Source organism: Battus philenor, unplaced genomic scaffold, assembly GCF_028537555.1.
Source record: "Battus philenor isolate CCGP_79_NKW_IND1 unplaced genomic scaffold, ilBatPhil1.0.hap1 SCAF_18, whole genome shotgun sequence".
NCBI classification, from domain to species: domain Eukaryota; kingdom Metazoa; phylum Arthropoda; class Insecta; order Lepidoptera; family Papilionidae; genus Battus; species Battus philenor.
Window position 1 is genome coordinate 6,127,280 of NW_027181680.1, and position 26,141 is coordinate 6,153,420.

Below are 26,141 nucleotides of genomic sequence, written 5' to 3' on the forward strand. Positions count from 1 at the left end.
TCGTCAATAATTTGTAAAAATTTCTCCTTGTTTCAGCGAAATAAGAAGCATGACCACGCCAGCGCTAAAATGGAGGTGAAAAGACAAGAAAAACCTGGAAACTTGTCGCCGGTCAAACCAGGGTTGAAACGAGATGGTGACGACGGCAAGTGTTCCAGGTCTAGTAGCAAGTCGGATAAAGAACTTAAACTACCACCTGAGAAATCACCAAGTGATGAAAGTGGTATAAGAAGAGAACGACGTCTATCAAGAGCCAGTGAAAGTTCTAAGGATACATTTGACAGGTACTAATGTTACTTATAAACATGCCTATTTGTCTCTAACTTATTTAAAAAAGATTCCCTAAACAGTCAGCTAAATCAAACAGACAAAAAACTTTCAAAATCGAAAGCTTAAATGTCAACTCATAGAAATAAAAAACCGGTACAAAGAATTAAAAACATTTAGTATATAAAAAAGAAATAGATTTACTAAGTATAGCTGAAATTAAGCCACAAGATGATGGTAATAGTGGGACACACAACATAATAGTGGGACGCAATGAAGAAGGAAGTCGAAGAAAGAGAAATTTGGACTGAGCTGGAAAGATTTTAATTCAGTGCGGGGTTCAATGACAGAACGACACGTTATTTTAAGGAAAAAATAATTTGAATCTGTTGAAAATAAACACTTATAATTATCAATATTCAATTTAAAAATGCATGTAAGAGCCATTTATTTGTGACGCTATTGCAATATGGGCAGCGACTAATTATGTTCTATGACTAAAGTGCACAGTAGATTTTTTATAGAGCCTAAGTCAGTGTCCCGATTCCCGAGACATTGCTTTGTTATACGTTAAAAGGATGTGGGTCTCTTTTGTTAGAGTACGTCTAGGTGAGTGTCAGTGTCAAGTTGTTTTGTAATCAACTAGCACAGTTTACCCATTGTCATTTACATCTTCACTAGGTGTGCAGAAGTAGGGCGCTTAGCCAAACCCTTTCAAAGTAACTAAACCTAAAAGCTCTCTCGGAGGCCTGGGCTCGGTTCAATTTATTACATACTTCACCAGATTTAATTTATTTATTTCGACTTAATATAGATAGATAGTTTCAAGTTTCAAATGAACGAACGGAAAATATGACTAAAATAATTAATATAAAGACTGAACACTTGACTGCAATCTTATTAATAAGATTTGATACCCTCGTGTCAGTAATGGACATATCTGCATTTCTTACTTATTTGCTATTGTACTCTACAAATATTATGAACGTTGCATACACCTAAAATAAATTGATATATAGGAATATTTAATTATAAAAACGCTTAATTTTATCATTTTAAAGCATTAGCATATGGTGTGCTTTTCTTAATAAATAAATTATGAAAGCTCAATCCAGTTGTTCTCCGTCCGTTTATCGTCACTCTATCGTGGCTCGATTTTACCTCTGTCAAGGATAAGTCTACAATAATCCATGTCTGTTATTATTGATATATTATATGAAATATTTTCTATTATTTAAAGTTATTTAAAAAAAAAACATGCCTGTACGAAATATAACGTCATACAAAACAATACATAACTAAAACAATACTTAACTGTAATAAGCGACGTGGAGTTAGTTCATCTGTTCCTATCCGATAGACGTCTTGCTTAAATCAATAAAAAAAACCATTATTATTATAACAATAAGGTTGTAAATATTTTTTACATGTTTTTTATATGTGTTACAGTAGAACCTCTCATTGAATTTCAATTTTTAAACGCATACTTCCTCTCAATAACACAAAATAGTATACTCTCATTATTTCGCAAAGTTAATTCCGTAGTCGTTGCACAAACTCGTGGAATTGGAAACAAGTCAAAGTAAACAGTAAGTCATAAAACTTTTTCAATCATCTTTTACGGGCTCTCTTGATCAAAGACAGAATTTACGTTCTTTTTTAGAGACTCAAATAACTTTTATCAGTTAAATTTCAATTGATTTCTCTTAATAAAATTCAAACGATTTCCCTATCGCCCGTAACATTTCCTGAATTTAACGTAACTTTTATCTACTAATCGACTGTTTCCAACATCTATATGTGTAAAAGAATTATAATAAAAACACGAAAAAATACGATATGTTAACTACAGTGTTATATTAAGTATTAAGACAAATTTTGTCTAGACTTTATAAAGTCAAATACTTCTTTACATCCTTTTACTATTATATAAAATAAATTATTGACTAATAGAATAATAATTACTTTAAAAATACTACTATATAACCGTAAAAGTTTTCTAACTAATAAGGAAAAGGAATCGAATTAGTCTTCCTCCTAAATAAAGGATGTTTGCGAAAGCGGTTACAAAAAATAAGCCGTACTGATTTTATGGTTGACTCTTCTCTGATAAGGACGCGTAGAAATCGAATTCTTGGAGCTTTATTTTAAGTAGCAATTGGAATATATTTGAAAAGAGCTCGACTTAATAGTTTTAATCAAATTGGACACTTCAAGATTAATCAGGTGACTGCTATAATGAATATAAAATAAAAATAAAAATAACACACACGTACATGAGAACTATTCCATTTAGAACAGCTAAGTTAATATTTAGTTTTTTTGTACATAGTTTGTGTATTTATTATTAGCCTAACTATTTCTTCTTTAATAATTAAGCCAATCAGTACAATTACTATAGTTAGTACATGATAAGTTTTATTTGGCTTTTTAATTAGTTCATTTTGGTTTAATATCTCCATTTATATATAATATTGTACCTTATGTATACTTTATTGTGCTATAAATATATTTCTATTACTATGTAATTAAACCCGTAGACATAAACATCTTGTACTAATGACATCGCAATTTGTTTATATTATGCATAAACGGACTCAAATACTAAAGTCAGGACGTGAATATATTAAATTTTAGCACTCGACGCCATCTTTAACTAAACAACGTTCGTACATATGAAATATTCTCTACACAGAGCGTGTTTGAAAAGAGTATTCAGTGCTGTACAAGATAAGGGGCTTTCCTTTGAATATGATTTAATTCTGTATAAAAGTTGGCGCTAGAATTTGTTAGGAACAGTCTCTAAGTACTTGATGCACATTGTTTGTGCAGTACACTCAAACTTCAAGTAACAATACAAAGTGGAATGGGTAAAAGCATTTCATATTATTTTTGCATAAGCAAAGTTTCTTATTTTTTCGTTTTAAAAATTTATGATAATAGTGTTTCTTTTGTAAAGAAAAATAAGGTTTTGTATTTGAAAGGAATTATTCAACTAATTCACGAACTAACAGTTCCTACGTTTGTTCTTGTACAGCCTTTCGCTCGGGCGCCATTTCTCAAAGCACTTTCATTTCCGCTGCACGAAACTCCTGAATATGAAGAATACATCAAGAGAAACTTAAATCGAAAATAAATTGAAATTCCATTTCCTCCTCGTAGACAGTGCACGATGACTAGAAAACTTTTCCATCAATCGAAAAGTACGTTTCCCTACTTTTAATGAAGTAGAATTATTTTGCTACTTTGTACTTCTCACTAATCTGACTTCGTTCATTCTTCTTTTCCTGTCCAGCGCCAGAATAAATTTTTTCTCCGAAGAAGAGAGTTAGCAAACAGATATAATTAAAAAGAGGGATCTAGAACTATTGGCGGAAAAACATCATACCTCTCTAATAAAAAATTATGTATAAATTAAATATACAGTAATATGTATGTTTAACTTATGTTTTTTATATCCTCACAAATAAGCATGTGCTTATAAGTAATTATATAATAAATGTAGTGCTTACCAAGTATATAAAACATTTATTCTCATAATTTATTTACTTTTGTATAAAATTCCTGCACCACATTGGGTTGGCTAGTAAGTCCACCATTAAACAAATTACAAATAGGATAAGTAAGAAATATGAGAAGTGGAAGCCTTGCGGTTGAAAATTTGCGATCGTAAGTCGAGGGTTGAATTCCCGGGATACAATCTTAAATAATTCGCACTTTGCGCATCAAAATATGTAATATTGACACTGCTCGCAAACAAGTTTCCACGAAGATGCGCAACAGCGTCATCTACGTACTGTAATATCACGCTGCAATCGCCAATGCACTTGCCAAGCACGGCGATTATGATTTAATCCCTCATAGATATCTTTGGGTGAGGCATAGGCTTTGCAGTGGGCATCTATGGTGTGAAATAACAAAATATTAAAAATTATAAGTATATATCTGTAAATCATGGGCGGCCTAGATAATAAAGACTGCAAATAAACATTCTTTGTTGCGGATTTGATTTTAGATGTAAACCGTTGTAGCATACAAACATATGTTCGAGGACCTAAAAATGTCCAAGATATGTGATATCAATAAATCCAAAAAGACTAGCATATCCTCTTTCTGGGAGGTATCTGGAGACTCAACTGCAGGTATAATACAATACTGATAACAATGCAATATAATAGAACTAATAAAATACGTAATATCTTCTTATTTTCTTCATACGAACAATGAAATGGAAATGATCGTTTGAATTTTGTCTTTGACCTGTTTGCAAGATTAATATAATCTATAATATGCACATGAATAATTTGTTACATATTACATTAGATATACTTCATTTCATTATATCCCATACATGACGACTTGAAGGTAATATATTCAGATGACGAAGGCTTAGAGCGGCCCTACACCACGACCGGCTTACTGCGTAACATTGGACTCTCAGAGAAATGTGAAATATTGTAAAGAAAAAATAGATAAAAGTATGTCTGAAATTGTGGCTGAAAATAAATGTGAGTTAAAATATCATAAAATAGAAGTCAAAAAACTATTTATTTGTAAAAAAAAAACCTTGTCCCACCCAAGAAAAGGGTGCACGAGATTGATGAAAAACAAACATTGGACTCGCCGGACATTTTTTTTTTTTTTTTTATTAATTCTAATTTGTATCGCTGGTGTTTTTTTTTTTTACAGTATTTATCTTTCGCTTTAACTAAACGCAGACAGTTGGGAGAGGGTTGCCGCTATTTGATACGGATCTTTCTTCTCCCAGCTGCGAGGCACGACAGCGTTTTATATTATTATTACAATTTTTTTTTTTTTTACACAATTTTCACTTATGGGTAAATACAGCTAAAATTTATACATATTAACAATACAATTTGGAATACACAATTATATATTAGTTGCTACTAAATTAATTATATATGAAATAAACCTGAACCACCTACAGTTTTACAAATATTCTTGAAAACAAGAAATGAAACATAACATGATATATAATATTATAAAAAAGTGTATTCCGTTAATGTACATATATGGAGCACCCCTGTAGTAACACTATAAACACACTATTATAATAATCCACAGTATATTTCAATTAAGATTAATAATAAACTTAACACAAAACGCAGTATATTTTAGGAGAAAGTATCTAGTTTTAAGAGGTATAAATATTTTCATTTTTATGAGCACATCAACTATATTAACATAAACATAGACGCAAATTTAACAGTGAATTTTAAAATTAGTGCTTACGTTAATAATAAATGAGTACATCATTTTTGAACATTGGCATCCCTATGGTAAAGACCAAGACTTGCGATCGTAGATCGCGGATTCGAATCCCGTGACACAATCTTAAAAAATTCACACTTTGTGTATTAATTTATAAGCGCCCTCTACAAACCATAATACAACACTATAATCGCTAAATCGCCTGCCATGCGTGGCGTTAACGGTTTATCCCCTCAAAGAAATCTTCGAAGGAGGCCTATGCCATACAGTGGGCGTTTATGGGTTGAAATGACGACGACAGCATTTTCATTTAAATTAAATACAACAAAAATAGTTTTACAAAGAAGAACAGGAACGAAACGGTTGGAAAGTACAGACACAAAGGATTAAATAAAAACCGGAAAGTTAATGAAAAATACACTCATTTTTAACTTCAGCTGTATTTAAACAATCCGCCCAGCCTTGCTGCTGCTTTTATCTCTTCAATTAATTTCTGTTGCAGGAATTACCCTAGTAAAGGAGCCGTATGAAATAAGATAATGTTTATCTACGGTATTATTATAAACGGTGTAGCACAAAGAATTTTTGCCTCATATCCAGGGTTTTATTAAAGAATATTTTTATACGGATTATCTTAATGAGTCTTCTTTACGGAAAGGTTAGCTAAATCAAAATAAAGTTCTAAATTTAAAGTCGCAGTTTAAACGTTATAAAAACTCATATACAGCGACTTGCTTATTAGGCGGAATAACTGCATTATAGTGACGCACTTTTTCTCTGCAGATGACTTTTACCGCAACTTAAGCGAAATGGAGTCGTTCGTTCAATTTAATTTTTTATACGGTTTATGAAATTCTTTTTGTATGTACTTTTTATACGCACAGAGTAAATTGTTATAGGTGTAAAAGGGCTTTAAAATTTTATAGCTCATTTGCTATCAATTACTGTATGGCATACCCTATCCAAAATCAATGATTTCATAAGAAATGAATAAATAACATTAAACGTGAAAAACGTTTTCAAAATTATGATTATTATATATTAAAATTAACAATTGTTTATTGTCCTTTCAGTGTTTGTACTTCCGGAAATTATTGGCCCATCGCATTTCAATAGAAAAATAAATGAATGTAACATATTTCATAGTTATCATTTTATAAAGGATGACTGTTGTGTAAAAAGCTTCAAAATTTTTGCGGGCAAGTAAAATTTTGCTATGCATTTACATCTTAAAAGTTTTTGCACCTGTAATCATTAACCTTGTATATATTATGTTAGTAGTAACATTTGCTTAAGCAAAAATATGCATAATTCGGAAATAAATAAACAATAAGTGTACATAAACTGATGATTTAGATGACAATTTTACGTATTTAAAAATAAGAATTAAACGATCAGCGTTGAATACAGATCTCAATAATTTTTTTCGCTCCGAAGATGATTGATTACATTTTAACGATCTCAATGTAATAAAGTTGTATGAATTATGTACTGGAAAGGACGTTTTAAAAGCCTTAATGATCCTGCTGCTCATTTGTTCCTTCCTAGCTTTAACGACCTACCCTTAATTCTCACTTGTGATTAATGTGAATGACATTACATAATCAGTTTGCGTTAACGTCAAAACCGAAATTATATACCTAGAAAGAATAAACCAAGGTCTCATATTTATTATACACTATGTTTAACTATTACGACATTAAAAGTAACATTTCGAAAGAAATATTGGTCCTGTTTACAAACCAAATTGATAAGAAACATCATATAACTGTAATATACTAGTGTTTAAAATTTTCTTTTCTTTTCCTCAACTTTCAGTACTAACACTGCTTGCTAGTCCAGTGTTGTTTTTACCTAATTCAATCTACCAGACAGACTGTGCGTGTAGAGTGTTGTTAAACCGTGGATTTAATTGTAATTTCGGATGTAATGGAAATAAAAATTATCATGGTTTAAAATACATACTAGAGTATTATAAGAAATAGCTATCTTGCACATTATAGTGTTACCAAGACCGCTGTGCATTAGTCTTAAGAACATGGAAGAAGGAAAAAAAGAAGTATGACGGTCGCCGCCGCGAATTTGATGACCGACTTAGGGAACCAAGGAGCCGATACTAACTCTTGTCTCGCTGCACTTAAATCTAAGGAACGGTACAGCGGTTACGGTAGTGCCACAGCAAACATTTTTCACTATTTTCTTATCGGGTAATATATCGAAAATATCATATTATTAAAGCGTGTAATTTATATAAAGAAACCGTTACTTTATATAGGATAAATCAAATTTTATACCTACAATCAGTTATTTATTGGAATATTATAACCACGTATTTCAAAGGATTTTTATAACAAAGTTAACCATAATACATTACATGCTTTTGAGGACATAAAAATAAACTATTTTGACGTTTGTCATAGCTTTAAAATATCTTGTTAAAACTATATTTAAACAATTTACTAGTACCATGTACGTGAACGTACTTCAACTTAGTAATAAGCACGTAACAAGTTCTCGTTGAAACAGTTTCACAGCTTTCTTGCAAGACCTAGAAGACTTTAATTAATCTAGTTTCTCTTTAACTTCGTTAGGTTTTACTTAGTGCTCTTGTTTTCACGGTGTTTCATTTTATTTTTAACAAGGGACAGCTGATAAGTATAATACAGAATTTATTGATGTTTTATAAGATTCACATATACAAACATTACTAGATATGAATTAATTAGTTTTTTTTTTAAATCCGGAGATGCCTTTAGGTTATAGGGTAGATCACTTCATTAGTCATATGTTTACTGGCTTCTTCTTCCTTAGTGTCATCTTTGTAAAGCAATCGTGACTATGGAAGTAAATATATGACTCTATCGGTGTTACCACGCACAAAATAAACCTTTCTTTTTCCTAGGCATTTCGGACATTTAGATTCATGAGAAATTCCATCTCAAAACTAAACGGTCTTGGGATCTAGAGCTATTCACTCTACCCTGGACAACTAGTCACTCCATAGCATAGTCTTTCTTTCCCATTACGTGGCCCAGCTACGGCACCATTCAAACCGAAACACATATATTGTAATTATTATCATCTTCTTCTCAGCCGATACACTCACTGCAAGACATACGTCTCCCCAAAAATCGCCTTCGCAACGACTTCCCGTAATTCTTACATGCTACCATTTCGCGGCAGAAATGTACTCAATAAACATGCAAAAGAAACCTACCGCCGATAAACGTATCTTATCTATTCGCTAAGGTATAAGTTTAATAAAATTTGGTGCAGCTTAAGACAGGTCTTATAAATTTTCTTTCTGTTACTGAACAGGCAGGATTCAAAATCGACGACATTGTCGCCTAAAGTATCACGAAAGTACTTCACCAACTGGAAACAGGCGTGCGATAAAACTAAAGACAAAACCAAGGAATTGCTGAAACGGTGGAGGACATTACCCGAGGCAGAATCTTCTGAGGCTCACATGCAAGAAGCTGGACAAAGTTCGGAAGAAAAAAATCACGGATGGAGTGTACATGTTTGGAGTAAGTGCCATAAAAATTCTTATCTTTTCATATCACATATAAATCTGATTGTTATCTCTTTGAAAACAAGTATTATGTCAAAAATGATACGAAAGCGTATTACATCATAGTAGACAGCTAAACAACACATTCATATAAGCCGTTAGATATGATTAATCACAAAGTTATCAAGAACATTTCTTAATCATGTAAGCTGTTATTGTATTTTCGCAGAATATTTTATGAACGCTTTCCTCTTTGTTAAACAGGCAGATTATGTTAAAGATAATCTATATTAAACGTATGTTAAGTTTTTTTATTTGACATGTAATATACATTGACGAAAAAAAATCATCATTGATCTAACTATAAAATATTTTCGGATCTGTGTCCGAATTTATGACCTTAAAAAATTAAATTGTTAATTCTTTATACGTATTTTACGTATACATATTCTGGACATAAATACTGTTATCATTATAAATAAACAAAATACTACTTTTAAATTTAGAACTCATCATTTTTGTATGATTGTTCATTGTGTTTACTTACTCTCGTCAAATACGTCATCTAGTCCTAATCTTAATTAAGTATATTATGATTTATGATCAATTTTAAAGAGTCAGGCTTGCTCTGAACGCCGTGATAATTTGGAATGTCAAAAACTATTCATAGGATTGGAAGTGAAAAATTTTCTAAGACTATGTCTTAAAAAGAAAGTATCGTTTTTCTTTGTAACATCATTTATGGAAATACTAAGTTTGTACACTTCCTCGTTCATATAGAAACTATTTTTCTTATTAGTATATATTTACAGAAAAATTCCAAATTTTGGTAGAAAATACTCTATCGAGCTTCCGTCTCACAGATTAAACAATTTGTATTTATGAGCTGCATACAGAAAATGGACCCATATTAGCGATACGCCTTATGGTGCCAAAAAAATCATATTTCTTTGTTTTCTATTTTAAGCAATATTTCAATTTTGCGAGTTTGCTACCCTTAGGGAAATCTCGAAGCCTTAATCGAAGCTTTATTGGCGAAATGAATAAGGAAAGATTCTATATCACAAAATATTAGAAGAATGCACTATTATATTTTCAATTAATTATTTAGTCGAATTGTGATGTTATTTTTTTAAATTACACTATATTTAAGTAATTAAAAATAGTTATTGATACAATTTTTAAGGTAAGTCATTTTCACCCCTTTGAACTTACAACGTACGTTAGTTAGATTTTGCATCTTTTTGCTTGTGACTCTAGTTTTTAAGTTCACGTACTCTTCCGCTCCGTGAATTAAGCTCCGAAGAAGCTGTAAAAGCCTCCGGGCTTACAGCATCAACTTCGACCGAGAAAAAGTAAGTTGTGACTCTTGTACTTTTTGCCAAATGAAGATCGATAGTATTTTCAACCAGCAAAGAAGACCTAAAATCCTAAAAGATTGTACAGCGCTGATTTTTGGGAACGTCTTAGTCTATAATAGTTTATATACGAAAGTAATACACAAGGTGACATTAAATAGAAGAATAATAACACTGAGAATGAAGATAAACTGTTTGTCGCTAATACGACTTACATAAAATTACAATTTTCCAATTTTTTTTTAAATTTGGGTACGTCACCCAGTTAGTAAAAATATCTAAAACCATAATCATCATCGTTTGAACCGTAACACGTACACAGCTAGACGTAGGTCTCCCATAAGGATTTCGACGGAATATAGAATAAGACGGGTTAGCAGCAACATGTATCCAACGACATCCAACGACTTTAACAAGGCTATTCGTCCAGCTTATAGATGGACGTCATTTGACGATCTCTACTCCAGAACTTTAAGCCCCAGCCGGTATTTGTTCTACGTGCCATATGACCTTCCCACTGTCACTTCAACTCACCTACTCGCTGGGATGTGTCAGCTACTTTCCTTTGTCTAAGAATATCCACATTTCCAATCATATCTCATAGAGACTCTCCAATTGTTTAAATGAAATCAGATTTATTGAAAAATACTCAAGTGATTCGCACATACAAAATTCCCGGTTCAATATTTTAACAATCAAACCAAACAATTGAATTTGTTTAATGCGAATGAAATAGTTTAACGTATTAATCACTCATTGTTACAATAAAACTGGAAACGCTATCACATTCGTAATTAGCGAATTTTATTATCGAAATTGAATTGCAAATTAAAAACATCCTTATTCAATGTTATGTTGAAATAGTTTTAGTTAACTTATGACGTAGACTATTGTCGAGGCGTGGCCGTTGAGATAAATATTTAAATTGCGAATTTGCAAATAAAAACGTCACTGATGTTTGCATGATAATATGTACAGATAAAGTTAGCATTGCTATTTTTGTCTTGTCATTATTTCATCGTATAATAGAAACCATTAGTCGACTGCACGTACCAGTGGAACGAGGTTGTTTCATGAAACTACAGTGCCACAGTGAAATAATGAAATACGGTAAGTTAGATATATATGTACACATATATATAATACATAACACTATTTAACAATAATATCAAAAATATTTTTTAATAATGAATATCCATAGTACCTTAACAGCATGATTTTAACTGTGATTGTCTACTTTTCGACAGTAACTTAAAAGGTTTTTAAAATGAATAATTTTAATGGAATAATAACGTTTTAGGCATTTTACACAAAATTAATGAGCATCGAGTAATCGAGACAGCAATTAAATATTTAATAATAAAATAATACAGAAATTTAAGTTGTTTACCAAAATACCTTTGTTTTATAAGTTTTTTTTTTTAAATTACCAGCATACAATCAGTCTGGATAGTGAAATTATTAATGAATATACGTCGTGTTTAATTACACTACATTACTCAGTGTAGTTAAATTTTTTGTTATAATTTTTATATCGAAAATTATTAAAACTTAAAAATGAAATCTATGTTTATGTTTCTCCATATGTTTTAACTGAGAATATAATTAATTCTAAACACGTTTTATAAGCTAAAGTTTTCACGGAGACCACTACAACAGTAATAAACATTTTATAGGATTGTTCACTGTTCATTTAGTCCGTTGGCATTTTCAACTTCGTCGGGGTTAGGAAGGCAAAACACCGATGCCATTCAGCCTAAACCTCCTCACAAATCTCCCTATGAAACTTCGGCTCACTCCATTACACTATTTATTACATAGGTTCACTGACCATAATAAGAAAAAAAAGAAAGTCCTAATGTGTTCTTTAAGCTCATTAAGTGAGAGTTTTAATTCAAAAAGCAAACATATCTATTTTTGAACACCAATTTTGAAGGAGAATTCGTTATGTCTCTTTAAAAATATTAGCAATATTATAAAATTATTAATTTTAATCTGTTTAAATTATATCAAATTGATTTTGAGTAACAATTTTGATGGACAATTTGTAACATCTATTAAAAAATATTAACAATAAAAAAAATTATTCAATTTAATCTGTTTAAATTAATTGAAAAAATACCAAAATTATTCGCACACGCAAAATTCTACGTTGACAATCACACCAAATAATTGAACTTATTTAATTTAAAGTAAGACTTAAATAAAACTCTTAAAATCAGTAATAAAGTTTATTGATATGTGTCTTAGTACACTACTGATATAGACTACTTTAAAAGGTGATCATTTAAATTTATTTTTTGGAATATTTTTCAATCTGTAAATTTCAATCTTGCAACAATTTAAGATTGACGTTGTGAAATAAAAGTTCTATATATATTATTAGGGCGTAAATAACATAACAAGTATAAATATTTTTGAAAGGTTAGCTAGAAAACAACTCCAAACTGTCTCCTGGCAAAGAAATCTATTTCAGATTCGATGCTTAGAGATTGTCGAAATATTATATAACTACTAAACAATCTAGTATGGTACAGTACCTTATATTTACCAAATATAATACTAGTAATAGTTTAAGATAGGCTTTATAAAAAGGCTTAGAGAAGCTATTCTCGAAGTTTCTCTGCGAGATCGAATCGGAATGAGGTGATGCGTATAAAATCTATGGACACCGACGTAGCTCAAAGAATTGTTCGTCTGAAATGGCAGTAAACGGGGCTCATGGCTTATGCAACCGATGGCTGTTGAAGCCGAAACGTTCTCTAGTGACAATCACGAGCCGATAGACGCGGCGTGGATAGGCCTCCCATTAGACCGACAACATAGTAAAGGTTGCGGGAAATCGCTGAATGCTGGCAGCACACGGACGGTCATCATGACGATCTTAGAGGCAGACCTATGCCTTGTAGTAGGTGTCCATCGGCTGAAAAAAAGAAGATACTAGCAAAACTTGAGCGAATTAAAAATAATTAGTCGTAAAATAACATAAATAAAGAGTTACCTATCCTTAAAGTAAATAAATTTGATATTATATATGCATTGAAGAAATGTATCGGTCTTATATTACTTTATATAGTACAGGTTAAATATGCTTGAAGGAATTACTAAACTAAATGTTATTTTGATTTCCGTAAAAACGTGATAAAGAAAGATGGCTACATTAAAATAGCAATTCTTACTTAGGACGTCTTCTATGAATTATTTATAAGATTACACCTCTACTTTTCCCATATTAAAGTTAACATCCATCCTCATCTAATATTCAAGCCTTCAATGTCTAAACTTGTTTGAGGCCCGACCTCGTTGCTTTCAAGCTGTCAGGAAATATGAGTATAATTTCCAGGTAAGTGTCGCTCGAGTGCTGCTGAAGTTTTCTCTTCCATTTTATATTAAGTATTAAAAACATTTCATGTGTTAATTTTGAATTCACTTCAGAATCCTTATCGTACTATTCATAATAGGATATTTCATGATCAGATATCTAACAGCTGGACATTTTTTTCCTTAAGCAATTTATAAACTAAGAAATTGTTAATACAATTTATAAACTAAGAAGTTGTGCGGTTGCTTTCTACTAGATATATCACCAAAAGAGAGTTATCGAAATGGAAGTAAACCGCATAGTTATTCGACACGAACTGCTTCTATTGACATAATTACATGGCCATTTATCCACCAACGGGAGTAATGACAGGGTTCGAACAGTCACGAAACGTATTAAATGGCACACCGTTTGTAATGGAGACATTTGTGTGTCCGGCGTGTTCCTCTTAGTGCGTTCGTTGCGACAGTGTTCTTGAAGGCGAGTCGCATGTCAAACAAGACGGTTGTTCAAAGTGCGTTTTAGATGTGGCAGATGTAATGTTTACAAGCAGATGTAGTTTTTCGTATCACACATGCAATCGAATTTCGATATTTTTTCGATACAAAAATGCTTTCTTTAATAAGCTAGCATTTCAACTTTAAGTAAAAATTCACCCCAATTTTCGATCTCATCTCTGATTGAGTCTCAGATCAAAGGTTCATCACTACAAGGCATAGGCCTTTCTAAAGACTATCGGTGTTGCGCTGACCTTCAGTGACATCCTGCGATCAAAATTCTGTCTTCAGTCTACCTGGTATTAAATACGTATTTTACATATTTTCTAAACACATATTTATCGCTTTTGTTGAAAATATATTTAGGTGGTAGCTTTCCCAAATTTTACAAGTAACTTTAAAAACTTTTCATAAGCTTACCACAAAAGAGACATTAAGTACTTTTTGTAATAGATAATATAACAACGATATTATATTATTGTTATTTCTATTTCATTGTGTTTCACTTTCTGACAAAAGTTATTACTATCAAGAAATACCAGAAGACAACATTCAGACGGTTTGGGAAACGCCCATTATTTTTGTTCAGGGAAAAAATATAATAATCTTATCAAGTCCGATTGGTAACCAGATCTATCATTTTTATCCAGACTGATAACGAATTATCTATTCAGTAAGGAAATGTTTATCTTAAATGAATGCAGATTAAAACTCACTTCAAAAACAAGATATGTTTACCTTTAGATAGCCGGTGATTTCGTCTATTGCCCTTCACCTATACTTTATACAATCCGACAGAACTTATTTAAATATTCTAAGTTTGTGATACGAAAGGTTTCTTAATATTGTTGTGTGAAATCACATTTATTGTAATAAACTTTACACCAGTTTACGAATATTGTGACTTTGAGGGCGTGGCACAACGCCTCATCAGAAACCAATTGGAATTCAAAGTAATGAAATTTGTTAAGTTTTATTTTTAAAACAGTACATCGTTTTCTTGGGTTAGCCTTTGCTATATCAGTATTCTTATATATGTATTCAGAGCCAGGTACAATTACAATTTTAGTAATATAAGTAATAGATAAATTAATTAGGTTGCGTATAGATGTAAGAAAAGGACTAATATATAGATAAATAGTATTATGATAATACTCTCATAGATATCTGTGAGACAGGCCTGCAGAGAGGGTTTATGAGCTGAAATGACGATAATTATGTTTTTTTATAGGGCCATATTATTACTATTTTTTACTTGGTTCGTAAGAGAATAAATAATTATTCTATTATTAATATTTTACCCCAAACTACAACAAATAAAGAAGTCAATACAAAAGAAAATTGAAATTAATAACTACGTTAGTATAGACCTAGAGCAGTGGAACCCCAGTTGTTAACGGAAAAAACGGCATATAATTAGAGGTTGCGGGATCAATTTTCGATAAGCGGAAACTTTAGGTTAAATAAAAGTTAAGGAAATCATGTACAAGGAGCGAATATCGGAAAGATACAAACCATAATTACATCGAGGAGTACATTAAAACCTCTTAACCTCTCACCAAAAACACGCTCGTATTCCAAAAGTAGAAAAAACCAGAATATTCTGAAAACTACATTGAAATCTTCGTGAATATGGCAATATTAATTCATTGTGCTCTCCAAACTTGAATGTTTTATATATTGTATCATAGCCCAATCCATTTAATTTTTTGTTAAAAAAAATTCCAGTCTATATGAAGAACATTTAAATTTTGTGATATTTGGTGTTAACCTTTATAGCTTCATGGAATTCTGAGTACGCTTAAATTAATAGTAATGTGTGCTACAATAAAAATTGCAGATTTTTAAACATTTTTAGGCAAAATTTTATGTGATAAAAATAGAGGGGATTTTTGGATTTCAAACACATTTTTACTGTGCCGTGCAACTACTAAATAATCGTTGCGTTCATAAACTGGAAACAATTCAATAGCAGCCCGTTGAAATAGAGCCAATTGCAGCTATGTTTTTTTCTTTTTTTCCCACGAACCGAATAAAGGACCGTTAGAGCTGAACTAGAATGGAATCGTTTGCAGAAATGAAATATTACAAAAATTTTGGTTTTAATACCGTTATTAGATTAAACTATATTAAAAAAAAATAAACGATATCCTTATTAAATCGACTCCTTTCTTTTGGTTATCAACAACTGTTACCTTTTATACGGCACTTCTAAAGAAAGGTGGAATCCTAAATGGCTATTAAAAAAAACACAACTTGTATTTACTTACAACAATATAAAAGATTAGTAGTGGATTTAAACAAAAAAAATATTTCAGATAAACGTCGGGATCATGAACATTTAATATCTAATTAAAAGATATGATGTTAAACACAAGTGAAATGTTATCAACATTATTTGTATTACTAAATCCTATAATGATAACAGTTAACATTTTAAAGGACAAACTTTTTTGTCTAATGAATAAAAACTCATTTGAAATTTTCTTTTTCACTTTCTAAAAATGTGATAACCATAAATAGGCATTCGTCACTTCACCCCATAGACGCCCACTGCAAGGCACAGCCCTCCCCTAAAAATATTTACGGAGGAAGAACGCTGCAGCCCATCCTCTGGAAACATGTGTAATCAGTAGCAATTCTTTATAATTAACGTACAAACTGAAAATTACATAAGGTTGTACCCCAGGAATTTAACCCGCGACCTACGATCGCATCTCTCAGTCTTCTGCCGCTGGACTACCACTGCTTACAATCATTAGTTAACAGAAAAGTGATTATTAAAAATATAACAGTGGATTTACCAATCAAGTATTAATTTTAAGTGTTTTGGTATATATTCGTAATGTAAATATACTTTCATAACTAATCAGAAGTTTTTGAAAATTGTTCCCAATTTAAGATTATCAATAATTTAAATCACTGATTCATCAATCTGATATAAATCTGTATCTAGTTTTCATATGTTATATTTTAATACGAGGTTTTTGATAATGGTGATTTATTAATAACAGCAACGTGGGTCAACCGCTGCAGCGAAGATTTGGAATGTCTCGAGCTGGAAGATGAACAACCCCTGGCCCAGTTAAGTTCAGTGCAAACTGATAAATTGTCGCTTTTCTTCACTGAACTTCTGGACCACGACCGTGATGATGTCATTTGTGACCAGGACTTCGATAATTTTTTTGAGGTAAGAAGGGTTTTAGACGGCTATGAAAAGCAAAAGTTAATTGTAAAGTCAATAAAAACAACTTTAAGAATATTGTGCACAAACGATGCGATTACACTTGTAGTGTTGCTTTCCGTAATTATAATTTGGAGTTGTCCGAGGTAATTTCTTTAAATATAAGTACATGAATTTTGGAAAACATATAAATACAGATGGTAAGAATTATACCAAATAAATGATCCCCAACAAACAATGATAATGTATTCAACAGTATTAAAAAATGTTCAAGGTGTGATAAAAACTAATGCGTTACTTTACTCAACTGTTATTTAGAATTATCATGCTTGCCTTCTGAATCTTGGTACATATAACGATTTTTATAATCTTTCTGATTCGGCATTCGCAAGGCAATAAAGGAATTCTAAATCGCCATGAAATGTTGAGCAGTTATGTCCCAACGGCATGTTTCATGAATGCCTTTGAGATGTCCTGATGATCTTTTTTGTAGCTGCGATGTTTTCATTTTATACGAATATTCATAGGAAAATTAAAAAATTTATGTAAAATACACAAATTTACAGAAGCTTGCACATTTCGCTGATTGGTCGAACAATTCGTCCGAATTCCACATACTACTAGAGGTTAAGCAAGAATTTATTGAACATTTTATCAAACCGTTACCTACAAAGTGAGTACATTTTTATTTCAATAAATTCATCATACATTCCAACTATCTGTTTATAGTCCAGTCTTCGACTTTATTTATCTGTTTTATTCATTTATTCTAATAGATATAAAACTATTGTTTTTCTAGCTTATTCTTATTATTTATCTGTTACAGTAATATTTCATTTCTCTGCCTAATTGTTTTTATTAAGGATTAGAGACACGTGTTAGTAGATTAATAAAAATAAAAATCAAAGCATAGATACTTTTGTTTAGATGGAGTGACTTACCATATTATAAAAGAGTCTGCGGCCCGGAGGCAGGGGGTTTCCCCGGCAGAACAACCCTGGAAGGTTGGCTGGCACGTTGGGCACTGCATCTGAGCGAAATGAAGAGATTTACTGATTTACCTTTATATTTGCAATACCTATGCAAAATTTTGTTCCATGTAGTAGACAGGACTGGTATGTATTACTTTTATTTATATTTGTATGCATTCTCTACCTATAAACCCAACGCGATACAGATATTATCGATTGGCAAGTATGTAAATATCAAGATAGAAAAAAGAGTAATACTATGCTCATCGTCATCAATTAAATATATATTTATATTATATATATATATATACATATATATATATATATAGCGTTCCAATAAGTATATACACACAAACAGATAGGAAACATATTGGCAAACATATAATAACTAAGTAAATCATTAATAAATTATATTAACGAATTACCTATCCCCGTAGGTACATGTAAGTTCCATCTTTATCAATAACATTACATACATAAGTTAAATCAAAGTTAGATTATATAACGTAAATATAACTTCTAGGTACGGGGGAAATAACAAAACCATCGCTAGCAGCCTTCTATCGCTCGGTCATCGGCCTGCCTGCAACACGAGTCGACGAAATTATTGACACAGCGTACGACCGCATGACTAGTGTAAGACCTTAATTTAAAATTTACAATTTACGCAATTATCCCTAACTATGCCATGTTAGTTTTAAATAAGAGAGATGCTTTCGAATAGACGCTCTTACAAGGACAGGTGATTTCGGACTCAATGAACCCCACCACAGAAGAGCATCTCTTCTATCGTTGTATGGAGAGGCACATTAGACGCTTTCATATATCAAAGGCTACAGCTAACGGCCCCCATGCAGTAAAGTCCCTGGGGAAATTTTTTTCTTCTCTTCTCTAATAAATGCGCGACGGCCTTACTTAATCTCACTTTACTATATCTTCACCTAATGCAATCCGGGCATTTTTTCAAGTCCATTAACCAGAGGTCACAAATGAAAAACAGATCGATTACTCACAAGTACAGGTCTTTATCAGCTCACTACGGCTGATCTTGTCAAAATACCTATTCTTTCATATCTTATCTTATATTTAAATACTCTTATCATCCTAATTCAAGGATTACGGTGTGATAAGTCGTATCTTATTTAATTGATAAAGAAGTTTGATTTATACATTAAATCCGATTCGGATGTTGCGTTTAAATCTACCGATTGGAATTTTGGTGGAATATATGAACACATCAAGTATTCAAGCATCATACTTACCAAGCTCTTCTACCTATGAGACTATTACAACAGATCTAAGTACTCATATTTAGCCTTTTACTACGACTAATATAAAGCTGAGTAAAATTATAGATTTTAACGCACGCTCAAAACATTGTTTTGTTGGTTCGGAAAATATCTTTTGATTTGTATTGATACCTTTGTTTTTCGTAAATGCTTAAATTGTTTAATTGTTTATAATTGTATTTAAATGTGCTGATTGTTCCAGAATGGTTACCTGATATTAGATTACGGTACTTTCGTTCACTGCTTCACTAATTGGCTGATGGGGAAGAACCCGAATGGACCCGGACAGTGGGTGCTAGTACCTCCAAAAGACTCTCTCCCTCAACCTCCTTTTCCAGTAGATTACAGCGCGTTGAACACCGAACCAGCTAAATTAGAGCCTTACGCACCGGATAAGAAGACGAACAGACATTCCGTTATAGTTTAAAAACTAATTATGAATGTAAACATACCTTATTTTTAGTAGTTATAGACTATTCGAATGATACCTTCATGCTTCTGAAATGTAGAGGAAACTGTCCTTTAAAATGGTATTAGACTGGTTATTAAGATATCAAAATAATGGCGTGGTAAATTTTAGAAAAAATAACATGGTTTACCTCGTAATTACAGACATAATTTACATATAAGCGAACAATACATATATGATACATGATAAGTCAACAGCTGGATAGGCCTCCCCAATAGATTATCAAAGAGACTAGTTCCAAACAGCCTGCATCCAGTATCTTTCGACGACATAACAAAATCGTCAGTCTATCTCGTACTACGGCTTCAACGACGATAGTAACGTAATCAGTTAACTATTATATATCAAATCCAATCATGAGCTAGAAGCTACGACTGTTAGATAATATATAGATAATAGAATCAAGTAACTTACATTAACAATACAATTTTCCTTACGGTTTTTCCAGAATGAGTGACGTCACTAAAGAAAATTATACACGCCACAAATGTCAGTATTTAGCGTAACATGTCTTAGAATTACTGCTTCTTAGTACGGAATTTGTGATAGCAGCATCAATTAATTTAATTAATTAGAATTAGTTACATATATGTACACAATTCCATACCGTGTGTTGTCATAGACTTAAGTTACGATAAGGCAATCACTATGAGAGCTTAACTATATGTAAAACGCAATAATATCTAAATTCAAAACCAAATTCTTGCTTGCAAATGTAATTGAAACGCTTTACCTTACTCGTATGTTTCGACCAATTCTACGATTTTAGATACTTTTTAGGTACGACATATAATAGAATCGATGTAAATAGTAGAGATAGATTACGCACGACACGGTAAGCGAAAACTGCCTTAATGTAAGTCTTCACATTTCACGGTACAGCCTTATTTTGTACTTTAGAATAATATTTAGGTTACTTTATTAAGTAAAATATGAATAAAACAACTCAATAAAGTCATTTATTTAACAAAAATCTTTTATTTTCCATTATACTTGACAAATCATTAATGTTATAACAACATTAAAAAAAATTCAGAATCTATATGGCCTTCAGATTTTTACCAAATCACATTCATAACGATATCTCTGAAATCATAAAAATTAGATACTTGAAATTTGGAAAGAATATTTTATTAAGAAAAGATCAACTAAAAACCGATTAAATGAAATTCCTACTTCAAAGGGTGATAAGGCGTCCATTAAAATGTGTATCATGATAATATTAACCAAAAGTGGATTTCATGAAATTGCATCCACAAATGTTAATGCAAGTCACGCGAACCGAGCGGAGAACAGCTAGTGATGTTATAAGTGCAAAGCCTTTGTAAGTGCGAATACAACTTCTTTACTGTCGTTATTGTAACACAAAATAGAATTCAACGACCAGAAACGAACACAACTATTGTTATTTTCTACGGTTTTTCTTTAAACGAAAACGTCTGGATGGAAATTATCATAGCCTTTATTTGATTGCGTTAGCCTAATTATGTTTAATGCCATAATAAATAAGCTTTATAGACGCATACCAACTTATATATCATGGTTACGAACGCAAACGCATAACGACATGGATTTTTTATTCGAAATCCTGAGAAAGTACATCAGTGTTAAACCATAAACATAACCAAATTCTATTACCGGTGAGATATGATCTACCATGAAAGAAACCTCCACCCGTTCGTTTTGACAATATACTCGTAAAATGTAGTTTGTGTGCAGAGCGCCAAAAGTGTTTAACCTAGATCTGTATACCGAAAGTAAGTTTGCGAGCCATGGAACATCTACCCGTGCAATTATATTTTTTGTCAGATAGTGAGGGTATCATATACCACAACCGTACCATAGGAAGTCCATCCACAAAGATGACAGAAGACCATATAAAGATCATTGGAATACGCTGAATGAAGGCGCTTCCAATCGGTCTTCTTAAACACATTTTGAGAAGGTATGTTCGACAGTGGACATATTCCGTCTTAAATGATGATGATGAGGCTATTAAGCTTTTAGATCACTCAGGCAAGTTTAGGGAGTCCTGCTTGAGCTGTCATTTGTGACGCGTTGATCATTCCGGCCCGAAGATTCCTTTAATAGCCCAATGTCAGTTCGATCAGCTGATCGAATTGAAGCCAGCCTTAAACATGCAAATTCATTTTTCGATATACTTGAAAATAGTATATCGACTGCTTCTAATTACACTATCGAATCTAAAAAGGCCACACTACAGGGTACGAAGTATAAAGTTCCTCTAAGCATACCTACGAAATTGTTTTTTTGTAATTTTCATCTAATTATACGAGATCGAATCAAGAATGAGAAGATATGTAGAGAAACGAAAGTAACCGACATACCCAGGACAGGCCATACATCGTTCAGAACAAATGGCTACGGAGGTTTTAAGTGTCTAGAATGGAGACCATTTACCACCAATCGCAACGTACGACATCCTCCCACAAGGTGGACAAACCAAACCTCGGTAACTTCTTGGGAAGACACTAAATGCAGGTCGCTGTCAACTGGTCCTCCTCCGACGGACGATCTAAATTTCCAGTTTAAATCTTCAACTTAAAACTAGTGTTATTTATTAATACTGCGTAGATAGATCAAAGAGGCAGCCAATAACATTACAAATATACTTATACAGTTATCAAGAAAACACTGTTTCGTATTCAATTATGTACATAGATACAAGCGATATTAAAACGCTGAATTTGTATAACAGAAACATTTTGCAATAATAGAATTTCTGTAATCCCTGGGGATTGCGCAGAAAATTGACAAGTGACAAACGAGGCGACACTGCGAGTTGAAGTACAGAATTAATTCGTTTGAAATTTACTCACAAAATTGATAGTTGATTTAGATAGATCATTATTTATCAAGTTTAAATAAATAAAACCCGAGGAATTTTCGGGTAATTTTTTATAAAACCACAGTGTATATTAATAATTGTATCTATTAAAAATTAATGAATAATAATTAATTTCTTTACATCTAACCTTCCTAACCTTTCAAGTAAATAGGTACATCAATGAACATTTTAATAAAAATATAATATTCATGTTCCTTGCGTATGCTATGACCAAATACTTGTAATTTAAAATAGTGTTAATCATGTATTATTAAAGATCAATGTACTCCTATTTTGTAGCAAAATCTTTAATTATTAAACAAATATATTAGAGCGTTCTTACATTTAGTAGATGGCGTCCAGTGAATTTGATTTTCTCGCGCAAGAGCTCTTTTATAAGCGTCAACGTATTTGCTTTGAAAGATGCAATGAACAGTGGACTTCTTTTGGATCAAAATTGTTTGGCCTGACTAGACTTGATTACATTTTTATAAAATTATAGGTAACTGTTAGCTATATATTTATGATAAAAAAAATTGTATGGTATTATTTGATTCGATGTTATTATTTAAAGTGACGTCTTTTATAATTTTTGTACTTAACTAATTTTATAGATTATAAATTGTACCCTCTACCAGTATTACAAAATCTTTGGTTCTCTTATCTTTACTTCGTTAATTAGTCGAAATAGTGCTTTCGAAACCGCTATACCGCGTCTTAGGTAAGTGCGCGGCGAGACGGGGAGAGTACCGGCCGCTCCGTTCCATCATTTTGCCGACAACGCTCGCAGCGGTGCCAATTCTCTTTTTTCCTCGGTGCCGTGCTTTTCATAGGCATGTTACTGCAAGACATAGGCCTCTCCCAAAGATATTCATGGGGAATATACAATAATCACCACGCTTGGCAGACGTGTTGGCGTACGCAGTGTGGTATTATGACACGCAGGCCGCCCTGCCGCCCATCCTCTAGGAACTTGTGAGCAGCGGCAATCCTATATAATTAATATACAAAATATTAGTTATATAACATTGCATTCCGGGAATTGAACCTGCGAACTATAATCGCAAGTATCAGCCCTTTACCGCTGGGCCACCAATTTTCAGTTACTGTATATTTCAAAATAGTTTGAACCTAAAAAATTAAAACACGTTCATAAATGTTGTAAACATTTTTAATTACTTTAAATTAAAACAGGTGAAACGTAACTTAAAATGTCATTTTACTCAAATCCCTTAAACGTTAGCTGCTCGAAAATCTATTGTCCTCCCGTAGAAAAAAGATAAAGTTATTGATTTAGTATTTCAACAACAACGAAACTAAAATAAGTTCTATTTCTTACAATGCAAAGCAATGTGGTAATATTTTCATTGTAATGCTTTGTGTTTCACGATATTTTTTGATTTAACTACATCTTATCACCTCTTTTTGTTTATAATGGCCAACAAATGTTGAATACCTTGAAACGGGTGACATAACTTATTTTGCTGGTAAACATGCGAAGATAATGGTAATGTATATTATTTTATTGTTTTACTTTAAATTATACTAGGTTTCCTTTTATTAGAACTTTTGTCTACGTTAAAGAAATTAATACACATAAAATTATTTGAAGTTAAAAAAATTAAAAGAACAATAAGTTAAAATTTTCGAGTCGTTGTCGAGTTATGCACATGAATATAAATAAAAATAAATATAACAAACACCATTAAAACAACTCTTAAACACATCCAATTTTACTTACATTTATTTGCCAAAGACGACACGCCTTAAAGCCATATTGGCTGGAAACGTTGTTCAAGAAACCAATTTTAAAGTATGTTGGAAGAGAACCAAATGCTTAAAATGTCTTGCGAATAGAAGACAAGAATTTGGAACAATTTTTATACCACAAACGAAATATGTTTAGATTTAGTAATTAATAATCATTTTCCTAGTTCTACTATAAACGTAATTATAAATATTAAAAACTGCTCTTTCCAATCCGCACGCTAAGCGTGACGTAAATTGGTACATGCCTCCAACGTAATATCTATAATGAGGCCTAAATAGTAGTCCTACTGTTTATTTATGAAGATTGACTTTGACATTGACATTCACAATGCTACGAATGCAACTAAAGGACAGTATTCCTGTAATTAAATTTATTGTCATCGTTTATGTGTATTTATATGAGTGTATATATATATATATATATATATACATATATATATTAAACTATAGATTAATTATTAAAACATACACATTGCCCATTAACATCTTTATTAACAAGTCCTCTAACAAATGTCAGGTTATACACTCCCATCTCACGAATGTACAGTTTTTATAACAGAATACTTGAACGATTTCCTACCATCGATATCTCTCGCAACTCTATAGAGTTTTCAGAAACAATCATACTTTACTATATCTATAGTAGTTTTTCAATTGTGTATTTTTAAGCACTTTCCTTGAGAAATCTTGTTCGCCGGAGGAGACATTTCCACAAAGAACACATGACAAAACCATAACTGATATGACAACATTTCGGACATAAATAAATAAGTCCTACTTTTGAGATGGATCTCACAGCTAAAAGGCACATTAATATCTTAAAACTTTTATAAAGACAGAGCACACCGAGTTCTTATTATCAACAAAGTTTTTTCAAAGTTTAAATCCAAAAAAAAATATACGAGGTGAAAATAAAAGCATAACCACGAACTGATTAACTAATTACTACCACTAGGCTGAAAATATTATCTCTATCACCATTATATGGATGGTTTACAAATTTTCTTTATATAATATTAACCATAGACTATCAAACTGAAATATTACAAACATCAAAACTGTTTAAGTACACATTTATACAGCCTGGTTGTTGTTTAACAAGATATAATATTTAAATACAAATAATAAATTAAAACTTCTTTCTAGAATTCATGCTATAAGCCTTTATTAATTCAGTGTAGTAAGTATTATATTTTTAATACTAACTCTAATTTGTCATAATATAATTGTTAATAGAGTTATAAAGAAATAACAGAAAAAAACTTATGAATAGTTTTTGCTCTCGGAATGGAAGTTACCTGTATTTTGGAACTTAATGTAATAGATCTACCACTATATCTGAGATTGTTCGTTTTAAATAATGATATACCTTCTAAATACATAAATAATTGAGAAAAAATTTATGATACTAGTGAACAGA

The 26,141-nt window shown here is 31.7% G+C and overlaps 1 protein-coding gene across 1 annotated transcript; it reads left to right on the forward strand.

The window, feature by feature from the left end:
- The first annotated feature begins 52 nt into the window (after positions 1–52).
- On the forward strand, positions 53–21,048 carry LOC137920294 (uncharacterized). The gene is made up of 7 exons (XM_068763585.1): positions 53–284; positions 8,818–9,029; positions 17,205–17,380; positions 17,941–18,047; positions 18,302–18,489; positions 18,869–18,981; positions 19,837–21,048. Exons 1-7 carry the CDS (start codon positions 70–72, stop codon positions 20,059–20,061), a joined length of 1,236 nt encoding a protein of 411 aa, XP_068619686.1. The 5' UTR covers positions 53–69; the 3' UTR covers positions 20,062–21,048.
- The last annotated feature ends 5,093 nt before the right edge of the window (positions 21,049–26,141 follow it).

What these genes read in the sequence shown, in the direction of transcription:
- LOC137920294 (XM_068763585.1), top strand. Translation starts at nt 70, where the DNA reads ATGGAGGTGAAAAGACAAGAAAAACCTGGAAACTTGTCGCCGGTCAAA. An exon ending in TCTAAGGATACATTTGACAG is followed by an intron (nt 285 to 8,817) that starts GTACTAATGTTA and finishes GTTACTGAACAG; the next exon opens with GCAGGATTCAAAATCGACGA. An exon ending in ATCAAACCGTTACCTACAAA is followed by an intron (nt 18,048 to 18,301) that starts GTGAGTACATTT and finishes ACTTTTGTTTAG; the next exon opens with ATGGAGTGACTTACCATATT.